The 14479-nt window shown below is 42.7% G+C and overlaps 1 protein-coding gene across 4 annotated transcripts; it reads right to left on the minus strand.

Annotated features, from left to right (window-relative positions):
• Positions 1-1806: 1806 nt before the first annotated feature.
• Positions 1807-13109, minus strand: LOC135109902 (DNA topoisomerase 2-binding protein 1-like). 4 transcript variants are annotated; one of them, XM_064021761.1, is made up of 19 exons: positions 12952-13109; positions 12016-12128; positions 11691-11827; positions 10760-11000; positions 10265-10475; positions 9769-9990; positions 9325-9459; positions 8859-9053; positions 8002-8355; positions 7470-7672; positions 6967-7112; positions 6016-6263; positions 5632-5763; positions 4464-5408; positions 3930-4066; positions 3403-3759; positions 2901-3142; positions 2473-2679; positions 1807-2353 (listed from the first exon to the last, which is right to left on the minus strand). In XM_064021761.1, exons 2-19 carry the CDS (start codon positions 12112-12114, stop codon positions 2311-2313), a joined length of 4254 nt encoding a protein of 1417 aa, XP_063877831.1. In that variant the 5' UTR covers positions 12115-12128; positions 12952-13109; the 3' UTR covers positions 1807-2310. The 4 variants fall into 4 exon arrangements, with proteins under 4 accessions (XP_063877831.1, XP_063877829.1, XP_063877832.1 ...); XM_064021759.1 differs by having other exon boundaries at positions 12936-13096; XM_064021762.1 differs by lacking the exon at positions 12952-13109 and adding an exon at positions 12594-12612.
• Positions 13110-14479: the final 1370 nt, after the last annotated feature.

Genomic DNA, 14479 nt, shown 5'->3' on the forward strand with positions numbered 1-14479 from the left:
TATAAAAACTATGATTTCCACGCGTGTAAGCACCACACTGCCATGTTCAATCTTTGTTCCCTGCTCGGAAACTAACTTTATAATCTTTGTTCCCTACTTCTCACAGCTGATACAGAACTTCCTTGATCTAATTGTAATGGATGGGTGCTTAAACATTAATACCTCCCCCCCCCCGTCCTTTGCCCTGCCTTCCCGAATATCCAAGCAAAGAATACAGTCACAAGGCTTCTTTTTCTCCGTGTGTATCAGCACAATCGGCAAAGTGATGGCTATCTTAATGGCCTCTCTAGATTACGGAGATAAAGACTGTCTAATCTGTGGCTGACAGTGACGCACGCCTTTTGTATCTATGCGCAATTAAATCATAACCTCTTTATGTTAAGTATTAGGTATATGCATTACTTATAATGTTTTTTTTCTTTTAAAGTTATATTTTCTCTTTTATTCTTTGGGCTACGATAGCACAAGGCAAACTCTCTGTATGAGTAATGGTTATAATCATTATTATCATTAGTGTTGTTGTTAGATCTGAATACCACGATTTGCCTCACATGAAATAACATAGCCATCAATAAAACAATACTAAAGAAATCAATTACACACATAAGATAGTATTTTTTCATTAAATGCATCAATCAGTGTTTCACCTCGACATACATACCTTTAACAGGCTTTAAGTGGTATAAAGCTTTTTTTCTTTAATGTCTTCGTGATTCTAATGATAGTTTAGCCACAGTTCTCCATCATTGATAGGAAAAACACCCATGAGAAGCTGATTGATCACCTGAGTGGCGTTTGAAAAGTATTTATGGGAGAAAGCATTTAAGAATAGAAGGTTGGGTGTAAGAATAGATACACAAGTAGATAAATGAACCAATATAAATGCGTATCTTTAGGTGTTCAGTGATGTGTCGAAATGGGGTCAAAAGTCTGAACATGTGACACTCTCCCCCCCCTGTGTTGTACTGTAGGCAGGCGCTCCCCTCCCTCCCCTCTCACTCTGCACCTTCTATGGTTTCTCTATAAAAGGCCTCATGACTTCCCATGGGTAGCTTCTCTTTGTTCCGCTCACCCACTCTCTCGCGTATTAGGAAAAAATAATGTATTAACTTAATTCTTGATACACGTGCCTTTGTAGTTTTCCGATAATGTAAGAGCGCACATACAGATTGATAAAATGAAACTGCAATACGGCTATAGCAACTCACTCATTCACTTGTAAAGAAAATACGAAAAAATGCACCATTAGATTCCCATGCTAATGTAATTTTCCAATAGATTATGCAAGAGCACACTGATAGATTATGTTAACTGCAATAAAATCGTAGCCACTCCCTTTCACTCATAAGGAAAACATGCATCCTGAAATACCCATGTCAATGTAGTTTTTCAGTAGATTATAGAACACATAAATAGATAAATAAATCAACTACAATACAATAGTCACTCACACTCACTCACTCATATGGAAATATGCACAAACTTTATTAAATACCACCCATTAATGTTTGCTTGTCTAGTTATCTCATCCTACTCAGTGCTGCTTTTGTGTGTATCAGACAGCAGGAAATATGACCTTCCCTCACTTGGCTTCCTGATGCTTCTACAGATGTAAACTCTCTTTCTACTTCCTATTGCAGGTGTGCCACAGCAGGGAATGTTGTTCGTTTTACCTTCCTTCACACTGACAGGCCGCCTTTGCATATCACCAAACAGATCTATAACAATGGGGCAGATTTTCACTAGGATGAAAAAGTTCCCTTATAAGCTGACTTATTTAGTACACAATGGCAGAACACACACAACTATTAAAAATCCTTTATTGTAGTTTTGTCTTCAGTAAAAAATATACACATATATCATCTATACCAGAGATCTCCAAACAACACCACACAGGCAACATCTGTCTTGTTATAGATTCTATCTGGTCAACAGTGACTTGAAATATAAATAAAAGATAAATTATTACCATCTGGACTCTCTGTCATGCAGCTGGACAGTTGGCATGTCCAGTGTCTGTCCAACACATTACTACTACTACTACAGCACCAAGGCCACTAGTGTTGAACGCCTGGCCTGTTTGTCAAATATTATTTCATTTAAACACTTGTTAAAGCTTGCTATTTTTATATAGTACTCGTATATGACATTTCTCATAGTAAGCATAACATTCTCTCTTTGTAACTGTTCCCAAGTGCCTTGCTTGTTACCTAAAAGATCCAAATTCAACAAAAAAAATGTAAAATAAGTAATGTGACCTGAGTTGTGAAAAGTTTGGAGTCCCCTGACTTGAGCCACCAGTCATGAGGGTCACTCCTTTCGCAATCGCTTCACACCACTCTGGTTGTGACCACTGTAAAGAACATCAGTTGTCTTTTACTTTTCATCTGCAATCTGATGAGCAAAGATATAACATTTCTCTATTCCAAAACAATGACATGTCAAGTAACATGAACTATTCCAAACCCTTACCTCATGGAGAGCAACAAATCTTTGTACTGAGAGATGTAGTGGTCCTCCTCTTCTGGCAGCGGGTCCATGATCAGGTAGTTATTGATGAAGATGGGCTTGAGGCATGGGATTCCCCTTGCCACAAAGGCCTCAATGTCCACCTTCTCTGTGGTCTTGTCCATCTCAACAAAGAAGTGTGTGATGCCTTGCAAGTCCCTATATGGAGGCCTAGGAAGAAGAAAGAAGGAAGGAAGGTGTTACAGCTTGCCATTCAGGTGACTGTATAACAAGAGCATTTCAAGATAGTAAAACACAGGTGTATTTATAATGCAATCAAAAGAATAATCAGCTTTGAGTTTACAAGACTACAAAAAGCAAAGTATAACCACCATGTAGAAGAATGAGAAAGAATAAGTTTCAGCAAGAGTGCATGTCTTAATGTCACTTGCCTGGCTGTCACCACCTCTCCCCCGCCTGCCTTGATCATGCGGGTGAAGGCTCCCACTCGGTCTTTGCTGGAGTGCACGAGAGCCACCATGTGCTGGAAGGGCTGTTGGGATGGGTGGCCGTCTGATCTGTTGATGGCACACCTCCAGCGCCAGGCAGCCTTTGCAAGCTGGGCACGGGTGTTCTCTGGCTGGAGTGGAGGCAGGTACTGGGCTGCTGGATTCCCCCATGCATACAGCTCCTCCTGAAGCATTTAAAGATAATATATAACACATCAGTTCTTAATAACACTGCATCATTCACACCACCCTGCCTAGTTTAGTCTTAAGACCACAAAGTTTTATTTCCTCAGTAATTCTACCATTCACACACACACAAAAAAAGTTAATTTATATGAACAAAATATGAACCCTCACTATAAAGGAATAAATCATGACCATTATCTAACACTGCCTCTGCCACCTCCATGAGGAAGGTGAGAGAGATCAAAGCTTTCCTGCCCACCTGGAGGAGGTGTCCCGCCTGAAAGCAGTGGTCCAGATAAGAGTCGTGCAACACCCACTTGCCAGAAGCAATGGCAGCCAGTGTTCTCTCTGAGCGGGACAGTGTCTCAGCGACCAGGTGAGTGATCTCTGGGTTGAATGTGGGGCCGAGGGTGATGGTGGCACCCAGCTCCTCCACCATTTTGCTATAGTGGTGTCGCTTCTCCTCAGACATCCCCACCAACACAAACACAGGTCTCAGAGTGCTGGAAGGCTTGTCCATACTGTCAAGAGGTTCATTACAGGCAGATGGTGCTTCCTCTTCATCCCTCTCTTGTCTCACTTTTTCCTCTTCTTTAGCTTCTTCCTCAGCACACTCCTAAAAGAAATATTATTACACTCTTAAAACAGAAATATTATTAAACAATGTATGTAAAAAGACTGATTAGGACCATCAAACATATTCTTTTAATTACAAAGAATTGATAATATAAAATAAATCTACACACAGTTCACATCCAAGGACACCAAACACCTGAGCTGCCTCACCTGCTGGTCCTGGTTCTGTTCCATCAGGTCCTCAGTGCTTCCACTCAGCTGATTCCGCAGGTGGAGTCTTGCCTCACGCTCCACTGGGTCCTCCCAGGTGATGGCTGTGCCTTGGGACTCAGGCTCTTCTCCAGACACTGGGAGAGTATGAGATAGAAAGTTACTGTAGTGGTAGTCTCTATGAAAGGCTATGTGTGTAATATCATATCTGTGTCAAGTAATATACCTACTCAGAAGAGGATCGGGGTTGAAGATAACTGGAAGGAGACCAGTGGGAAGACTGAAAAGACCTGGAGAAGTGGCATGTGGAGGCATGAGAAAGATGAGCATCTATGAAGAGATTGTCTACAGCCACAAGAAGAGGAAGGTTCTTAAGTTGTCCAAACCCACAAGAAAAGTTAGGACATTATACAAGATTATGATTATGATGAAACAGAACTCTTTGTTATACACTCATAGACGGGGAGCAACATCGAAAATAAAGATGACACAAGCTGCAAGAAATGTGAAATGAAGTAAACTGTGCACACTTACTTGGCTGTGTCTCAATATCAACATGTCTTGCGGCAGCAGGTCTGCGCCACTCTCCCGGGGGTTTGATCCTTCCTCTCCCTACACCAGTCTTCTTCCCGCTCACTTGGGCAAGGGCTCCAATCTCCTCCAGCTGCTTAGATAGTTTTTCTTTCTCCTGGTCTGATTCACTTTCTGGCTTATTCTCCTCACTGCTCTCTGTCTCCTGCTGCTGTAAAGATTCCTCCTCTGTCTCCTCCCCTTCCTCAGGATACTTCCTCTTCAAACTGTTTTTGCTCTTGGGGGATCTCATGCCACCCACCAGAGGCAAGCTCATGTTGGGGTTGTGTGTGTGAGGAAACAACTCCTCATCCACCCTTGTCCCTTTCTCCTGGCACATCCACAGCCAGTCTGGAGCCACAACAATCTTCCCATCCTGTTTGGCCCTGCGGAACTCCCTGTTGAGGTCATTGGACCGCCCCTGGAAAAGGAAGTGGGTGACCTCTGGACCATAACTGTGCAGGAATTGGCCACCCAGTTCTGTCACCACCTGGCTCATCTCCTTCCACTTGTCCATGAGCTTACGAGAGGGACAAACCACCAATCCTTTCAGTGGTCCATCACCTTCCTTCATCTCCTCTGTCTCTTCTTTCCTGCTCTGTGTGTTCATTTCCTGACTCTCTTGTGTACTGGAGATCTTTGGCCTGCCTTCCTGCAGATGCAACGGGGTTTTCCGCTTGTATTTTTTCATTGTCTCCTTGATGTCTTCATAAAACTTTTTGTAGAATTCCCTGCCTGGAGTTTCAGTGGGGTCTGCATGTAGTGCAGAGGTGCTGAAGGAGTCACCAATCTCCCTTGTCTTGGTTCTAGTATTGGATGACAGCTTGGGCTGGCCTGGTTTGGGGGCAGGCATGGAGACCTCAAAACTTTCCTCAGTGTGGTTGTGGGATAGCCGTGGGACTGTGTTTACTGGATTAAAAAGAATTAAAGAGTAAAGATCAATTCTACTCATACTCTGCTCTCTTAATGTTTGTCTTTCCAGCAACTGCACCTTAATAACTAATTTACACACAACACTTCCATCTTTCCTGTGTTATGAACCACCACATTTCTACAAAGATAGTTATTAGTAAGCCAAGCACGACTATCATGTATAATTTCAATCAGCAAAAAGTAAAATCAAGGCACACACTTTCTGCAACGGTGTGAGCTTGCTGTAACCCATCAGGTGAAGGAGTGAGGGAACCTGATCTGTTGTTCCTTCTGGTACCCAGTGACAGTGACTCTCTTCCATCCTCCACCTGTCTCCTTTCCAGTGTGGCAGCTGATTGAACAAAAAATTAATTCAAGGGTGACTCAGGTAAACAATGAGATGACAATGATATTTATATAATTAAGAGTCCCTTCCATGCACTAATCTGATAAGTTAAATGAAAGAGAAACTACAGATAAAAGTACATGAACACTTTAGGGAAAACAGACAGGAAAGGATAATTTTGAGTATGTAGTCCAGTCAGCAAGAAAGATTTATGTTAGCCATAAGCCTCAATATGCAATTTTCTTCTCAGTCTCTCACCTAAATGGTCCCTAAAAATGTTCTTTCTAGCCAGTTTAGGGTGATCAGTTTGGTCTACTGCAAAGTCTGCCTCAGGCACCTTCCTGGCCACCCTGGAACACTCGATGAGCCAGTCGGCTGTGACAGACGGCACACCCCACTTCTTGGCTGCCTGGTACTTGTTTCCAGTGGGCATGGGGCAGACCAGGTGTGTGGAGGACACTATACCCTTGCTTGGGTTGGGCTTCTTGGCAAACATATTTTGGCTCCTGTAGTGAAAGTGAGGTGGTCAAGGAGAGGACTCAGACTTTAATTGTACATGTACCTCAACATTTCATTATACTTACTGTTACATCACAACATAACTGCAAAATTTTAGCCTTTTTAGTCTTCAAAGTAGACATTCTCTTTCTTACATAACTAACCCCTTCAGATACATATGGCACCATCCTTAAATAAAATAAAAAATACAAATTAAAAAGCACAATAAAGGAACTAAATGAATACTCCCTAATATCTACCAAGAAAGTAAATATTAGGGTCAAGTTCGTAAGAAATGTTGAATTCAGGTACTGTGGGTTCTGTGTCTGAACAGAGGTAGGTAGCTAAACTTATCCCAGGACAATATTCATGTTTTCTCACATATTCATCATCATTACCATCATCATACATACATACATACATATACCAAAGCTGTCTCCCTCAAAAAGGGGGGCTAACCAAGACAAGACACACAACTTTCACATTCACACTCATTCACACCACTCTCGCAGCCCCTTCGCCCCTGATGGAGTAAAAAAAAAAAAAAAAAACTATTCCTGCCCTCACTTAATAGGGATCAGCCACACAGCTTATCTAAACCACCATCATACTTTTGGTTATGTCCTTATTTTCTCCTCCCTTCTCATGCATTACAGTTAAAATGAAGTGTAGTCACACCACTTGGTTCACTACTAAAGTCCTGGCCATTACCGTGCTCCAAGAAGGGTTGCCAGGTTCTCTAAGAAGAGCCTCTCATTCTTGGCGTAGGTGGAGATGGTGATACAACACTCCTTCAGGGGGTAAGTGTCCCCCGACAGGATGAGAGGGACATGGTAGTACTCCACAGGAAGAAGCCTCTGTCCATCAGTAAACATACAGTGGAGTTACTCTGGTGTGGTGGTACAGTATAGCAGAATGCATGTCAGTAGTGAGGGGTGTGTGTGGATGTAAGTGAAGTGGATGTGCTATGCAGGAGGGGAAAAATGTGAGGTACTGTGATGGATCAAAAACTACAGAGAGAAAAATAAAATAACAAACATACAAAATGAAAAATAAATATGATAAAAGACTAGGACACTAAATAAACATAGTACGCAAACAGAAACATAAACAACAAACATAAATATCAATATATAAACAAAACAAAAAGATAAAGAAAAAATAAAACCTAGAAAATGTGATCCCAAAAGACACGGAGAACACAGGAGTCTCACCTTTGCATTCACACAGTCCTCCAGGAAGTAATGGGACACCACCTCCTCTGTCTTGGGGTGGCACCGGCCCTCTGATGTGACCAGGGAGTAGTGCACATGGCTGGGGTGACTCAGAGGCACCACCTGGCCCCCTGTATCCTCCACCATCTCAGTCAGTGTCTCCTCCAGCTCCTGTGTGTATCCTGACACTGTGAATGTCTTATCTGAAGGGAACACAAGCAAGTGAAAGATAAAACACCTCAGCAACATACATGCATGCATTTTACTAAGTCTGCCTCCCTTGAAAAGAAGGCTAGCTAAAACAAGGCACACAACTTTCACGTTCACACTCATTCACACCACAATTGACTTTAAAAGATGGGACATTACAAACTTGATCCAATTCTGTAAAAAGATAAATAACAAGAACACACATACAAATATCCCTTATAGGTAAGTTAAAAAAACATCTCAACTCCTGGGTCTCTTTGTGATCTAAGAATAGGTATTGCAAGTCACTGGAAAATATGGAATCCTCAAGGTAACAACTCACTCAAGAATATCCTGGCAACTCGCTGATCCTGTGAGTCAGTGAGGGCAGCACTTGGGGTGGAGGTTGCACTGCTAGTCTGCCCTGGTTTCAAGTACTGCCTCAGCACCTCATCCTCCTCCAGGGGTACCTCACTGTTGCAGTGTGTAGCAGCAATGCTGTTGTGGGAGGTGGTGGAGTGCTGGGAATGCCGTACCTCCTCCACCACTGCTTCCTCTTCCTCCAGTGGGTGGGTGAAGTGTGCCTCGTCTGCTGGGCGTCTCTGCTTGATGCTCTCCGTGATCCATCGGGCGTACACCAAGTGAGGCCTGGTGCTCCATCCCCTCACCAGGCTCAGGTGCTCCTCCATGGGCTTACCTGCATGTATGGGAGGAATATTGAGGTGAATGCAGGCTTATCTGTGTGTGTGGGAGAAGCAAGCTGGGAAATGGAAAGGTGAGGCAACAGCAAGGAGGACAATGCTCAGGATCAGAAGACAGCAAGGAAAATAAGGAAGATGGAATAAAAAAAACAAGAGAGAATGATCAGGAAGGTGAACAAAACAATGAAGTAAGATGCACAGGACATGGACAGTGAGCAAGATGTGAGGAGGAACTCTAGATGATGAAATAAAATAGCAATATAAGACAGAAAAGAGGAGGATATGAAAACTGAGGAGACACTGAAAGAAAATAATGATGAGGATGGTGTGATCTTAATAAAGTGAAGAGGCACGAAGAACAATGAGGAGATAAGGAAGTAAACACACAAAAAAATGAGAATTGGGGAGTAAAGAAGCACTGAAGTAATCAAGAGCATAGACATTAGTACACATCACCCAAGCACATCCAACCAAAGACTCGAGAGCTGCCGTGCCTCACCAACAACCATGTGAGACACTGCCTCACTCAGCTGGTTGAACCTCGTCGCTCCCCCAAAGTTGAGGACGCGCCGCAGCTTCTCCAGATGGGTGTTGGTGAAGCCCGAGAGGAAGATCTTGCAGCCATCAAGGAAGAGGCCGGCCCGCTGAGCTTCCTGCAGGTCCAGATTCTCCACAGCCTCCAGTCCAAGGTTTACTAGAAAGAGGTAACACATATATATTTTAATGGATACTAATATTCAAGGAAATAACTAATGTATTTACTGTCTATGGAAAGATGATCCCTTGAGTCTTTAAACTGATCTTTATGAATAAGGCCTTAGTGAATTTATATTTGTAATCATGTTTTCTTTATTCTCATATGTTACTATAAATTCAAGAAGGGATATCAAGTTCAACATACACCTTTAGTTATCACTACCCCCTGCAGTATGCTCCTCTTCCTGTTCCTGACATATTTGGCTCACCTTCCTTGGATAATGTCTGCTTCCTCTCCCTGGACACCGTCTCATTCATGTCTGTTGCTGTTTCATCCACACTGGTCCTGAGCAGTGCACTCTCACCATTGATGGCACTGCACTGAGACACTTCTGGAGGCAGTGCTGCAAGGATGGCACAGTGAGTGAATGCAGCACCAAAACTAAGTTACTCATGGTAGCAAGAATCAAAATTACAGTTGTCTAGAGGAGCCTGGAAAAGCTTGAGTTTGTTATATATTCCTTGATCATTTAAAGAATGTACTGAATGCTTCTATAAGTATAATGGAATTACTGGAATTGCTAAACTGAAAACATGGATGCTACTGATATGATATTCAAATCAAGACTTTCAGCACAATTAATCCATGAGTAAAAGTGAGCCTTCTGATTCATCCCATTCAAGAAACACAAGTAGCACCTCACAACGCTTACTGGTGTTTGCCTGACTGTTGACTGGTGTGGAGAGCTTCTGCTTCTTCACTTCATAGCCCTCCATGGTGAGAGCGTGGCCGCGCTGCACCGAGTCGTAGATCCAGTCTGGGGTGAGGCACTTGATTCGCCACTTGCATGCGAAAGAGTATTTTTCCCCTTCAGGAGCAGACACGATGAGAACGGAGGTTTTGGACATTTCCAGCATGGCAGCGTACGTACCACCTGCAGCCAGAGATCAATCACTCCCCATCCCTAAATAAATAACACGATGCTTGCCAATCCCAATCATGACAGACGGAGGCAATTCAATACTCAACCAAAGAATGATAAGAATTAATAACAAAAGAATGGAGAGAGAGAGAGAGAGAGAGAGAGAGAGAGAGAGAGAGAGAGAGAGAGAGAGAGAGAGAGAGAGAGAGAGAGAGAGAGAGAGAGAGAGAGAGAGAGAGAGAGACAACTATGCCTAATACACACACAAAACTACTAAAATCCTCACCATTCTCCTCAATAATTCCCTTGAGGGCAAGCTTAGTGGCTCGGTCAAGCTGGGACACACACACCACCATGCCATAAAGCACTGGACACGTGTGGGAGAGAAAGCGTTCGTCTGTGGCCAAGATGTGCTGGGTGTGGTCCTTCGCCACGGCCTGCCACACTGCAGACACCCACTCCCCAGTCATGATGGGGATCTCCTGGTCCACTGCCACCTGCCACAACACAGGAAAACTCAAGTACTGTATTTGTAAGGGACCAGGAGACTATGGACACAAATATGTATGGTTAAGTGATATATTGAGGATCTTATGCAACAAACTAAGGAAATACACACATGAACAATTAAACTTTAAAGCTCAAAACAAAATAAATTTCATCACTCACCAGCTAAAAATTCTGATTCAGAAGAATAGTAACACAAAACAACATGAAAAACAAAATTATAACATTAAATATAGTTATAATCATCACCTCCCACCAGTGGCCCTTAACTCACCTGGTATTTCTTGCTGCCCACTTCATTAGCCACCAGGTGCGTGACCCCCAGGTGGTAGTCAGCTGAGTAGATGCCAGCCATGCGCTCCACCAGGGTCTTCAGCTCCTCCTTCTTGGCCTTCACAAAGCCGGTGGTGGTGATGACCAGGCCCCGCATGGCTGTGTTGTGGATGGGGGACGGCAGCTGTGGAATGGGCTCAGTGCGGTGCAGGCAGGACAGGATGCACCGCGGCCCCACAGTGCTGGTGGAAGACACTCATTTTAACTCATTTTGGTTCATTGCAGCCATGCCAAGTTAGTCTACTGGGTTATTTATTTAGTTCCTTTTCTAATTTTACTGATAGAAGATACTTGTTTGAACTCAATTTGGTTCACAGTGCAGCCATGCCAAATCAGTCTAGAGTGTTATTTAATGAATTACTTTCTCTTATTTGACTATTTTTCTTTTATTTAACCCTTTCACTGCAATATTCAACAATTCACACCACTAAAAAGATGCATGGAATCTTTACAAGCATCTAGAAAAAAATAAAATAAATAATAATAATACTGCAATTTGATAAGTACAATGCTTGCAGGCAGCTGTAGAACAAGAAAAAATGTCTCAGAGTGGCTAGTAATTAAGAAAAGTTGTGCCAAATAGCAGTAAAAGATTATTGTTACTGTGCTTTCTGTATTTTCCTGTTCCTGAAGTCTGCAGTCTCAGGCACTCATGATTTCTGCTGTGCGCATCTCTCTCACCATAGAGCAATTTGTTATTCCCACATATTTATATTTTCATGTCTTCCTCTCACACACAAATGCAAGATGGTATTCAAAGTAGAAACAAATGACAAGAGAAAATTAAATAAGCCACAGTAAATGAAAATGAGAAACTTCAAACAAGCTATATATCTTGTAATGCATGAAACTGGCATCACCCATATACTCACACACACTTGAATCCTGAGGTGAGGTGCACAAAGGCCTTCCCCTCAAATGGATCACAGACGAACACATCCTGCTTGGTGGGTCTCAGCTGCAGGCACTTGTCAGCCGAGATCCACTTGGACTGAAATCTCTCACATGCCTGGAAGGAATGCTGTGTTTTACTGGAGTGACATGGAGAGTGCATGTGTGTGCTGAGGTCCTGGGGGTGGAGGAGGTGTATAGGAGTGGTTAACTGTTTTTAGCAGGAGAATCAGTGCATTGGATCTAAGCCTTCATATCCTCAGTTCATAAATGGTATATTTCAGCTTACTGACAGTCACACAGCACCTGGTAAGCAGCAAGGAGGCAAGGGGAGGAGGTGCCCTCAGCTGGCCGCACAAAATACAGGTTCACTTTCTTGTCCTGTGAGCATATGCTGGCCTCCATCACGCCCCCGGGAACTGTCGAGGAGCAAAGAGAGTCAGAGCATATGATGTGAAAATATCAAACAGGAATGTGCCAGAGGAGCACAAACTGTCATGATATTAGAACATAATAGAAAAGCAAAACACACACACACACACACACACACACACACACACACACACACACACACACACACACACACACACACACACACACATTAATAAATAAATCAGTAATATGAACCTTTATCAACAGTAAGCTTTCCATTTGGTCAAAAGTTCCCTAAGGTCACAAGAGGGTCAGTTCCCTGAACTATTTTCAAGGAACATTAACGCAGGATAAATCGTGTTAGGTCAAGTTATATACTATGACATTTAATCTAATCTAAACTTACTGACAGACTTGCAGATTTATACAGATTACACTCTGGCATATTAGATTATATTTTTGGCAACATGTAATACTTGTTACGCAGGTACATCATTACTGCCACTATATACCTCTTAAACCAACCTAACTGCCATATAAAACCCGATTTATTCTCCAAGTAAAAATGACTCAGACCCGACGTTGGTGGCTGGAGACACTGTAACCTCTGCCACTAACACCGGACTTGTATCCCACTCCCCTCCCCCCATGAACCACACCTGATTGTTCATTCTAAGTAACTTTGCTGTGTGACATTTCCCTATGACAGTCATTACTCTCCACCATCAGTCAGTGACATGCAGACATCACACTGATGTGGTGGAATGAGTCTATCTAACCATCTCAATTCTAACGCGGAGTCGGTCTAACACCAATGCCAGCCAAGGAAACTGCGTAAGTCAAAGCTCCTTCACCTTCATTTGTTATCACCTATTGGGCTGCCACACTCTGCACAAGCTACACGTGCTCCATGGTGCAGCCCAAGGATTCTTAGACGTTCTTTCCTTCTTCAAGGATTCTACATTACAGGATACGCGGCCTAAATGGGAGGGCCGCATGAATTGACTAGTGTTTCGAAAGCAACAGATGGCGCGCCGGTCGCTAACAACAACAGCTGACTGGGGCCTTGGCGGGAGACCTCGGATAAAAGGGTGCCGTTGCAAAGGCTACACCCCCAAAATATTATCTGATCTGATCTGATCTGGGAGAGGAGCGAACATTAAGGAGGTATTAAACCTCTTTGAGTGGTGTGGGCTTAACATCTATCGCTTCACAATCTTCAATCTGATCGCCAATATGGATTCCATCAAGGCCGCTTTACTGGTGATCTTTACTGAGTCTCGGTCATCCTCTTTTAGAGATTTTGGTGAAACTTTTCCTGTATACCAATCATATTGTATTTTTATCCCTCCGTCACACACACACACACACACACACACACACACACACACACACATTATATCACATTACTTGTTTTATATATGTCTACGATGTAGCTAGACAATGAAAAAGAGCTTGGTTTTCAACCCGCACTACTACGACTTTTCCCAAGAGGAAATGAATGCATTGTGCCTGAGTGTCTGGTGTCACCGATTCTCAGCTAAACAATTAGATCATAATTATCCTGTTAATAATGTAGGAATATTGTTAATCTGTCACTAGATCCATAAAAAAAAAAAAAAATCATGTATCTTCAAATAAAGCTTTTTGAATGTAGTGGAGGTGCGGCGCAGTGTTTCAGTCACCTGACGAGTGTTATCAAGATCAGACTCGTAATAATGAATTACCCCCTTTCATTCATTTTCAATATCCTGATTGAAAAGCAGTTAATCTTCCAAGACATAATTAATTGCGGCCGTCAGCTGCCTTTCTGCTTCTGACACCACAACAACCACCTCGATCAAGGAAGGAAAAGCCGTGATTCATGCCCCGTCAGCAATCATGCACAGGAACGTGACTACTCATGAGCAAGCGTTCGTCTGATTAAACTACGTAGTATGAGTTGAAAAACTGTCCTGCTGCATTTATCGGCAAAGTGATGAACATACAGACGACCTGTGCATATAATTAATGGCTGTAGACAACTAATTCGGGGCTTATTCTGAAACACTTCTACGCCGCACTTCCACCACATTCAAAAGACTTTAGTTGAAATTACAAGGGTTTTTAAAGATGCCTTTATCTTTCTAGTAACATATTAACAACATTTCTACATTATTATCAGGAAAAAATGCTTGAAATTCCGGATAATCATCTCTGTGGCTTTGGAAAATAGTTGCGGTGAGAGAGCGAAGCATTCATCCTGAATATGGGTCAGCGTGTCGATGTTAACAGTTACAGATAACCAAAAAATGAATTAACACCTCGCACGTGCCCATGAAACACCAGAATGACGTCACTTTCTCATCAGTGGTGTATCATTGTTTGTAAACGAAACTGGACATTTTTTTTTTTTTTC

Source organism: Scylla paramamosain, chromosome 19, assembly GCF_035594125.1.
Source record: "Scylla paramamosain isolate STU-SP2022 chromosome 19, ASM3559412v1, whole genome shotgun sequence".
In the NCBI taxonomy this organism is placed as follows: Eukaryota; Metazoa; Arthropoda; class Malacostraca; order Decapoda; family Portunidae; genus Scylla; species Scylla paramamosain.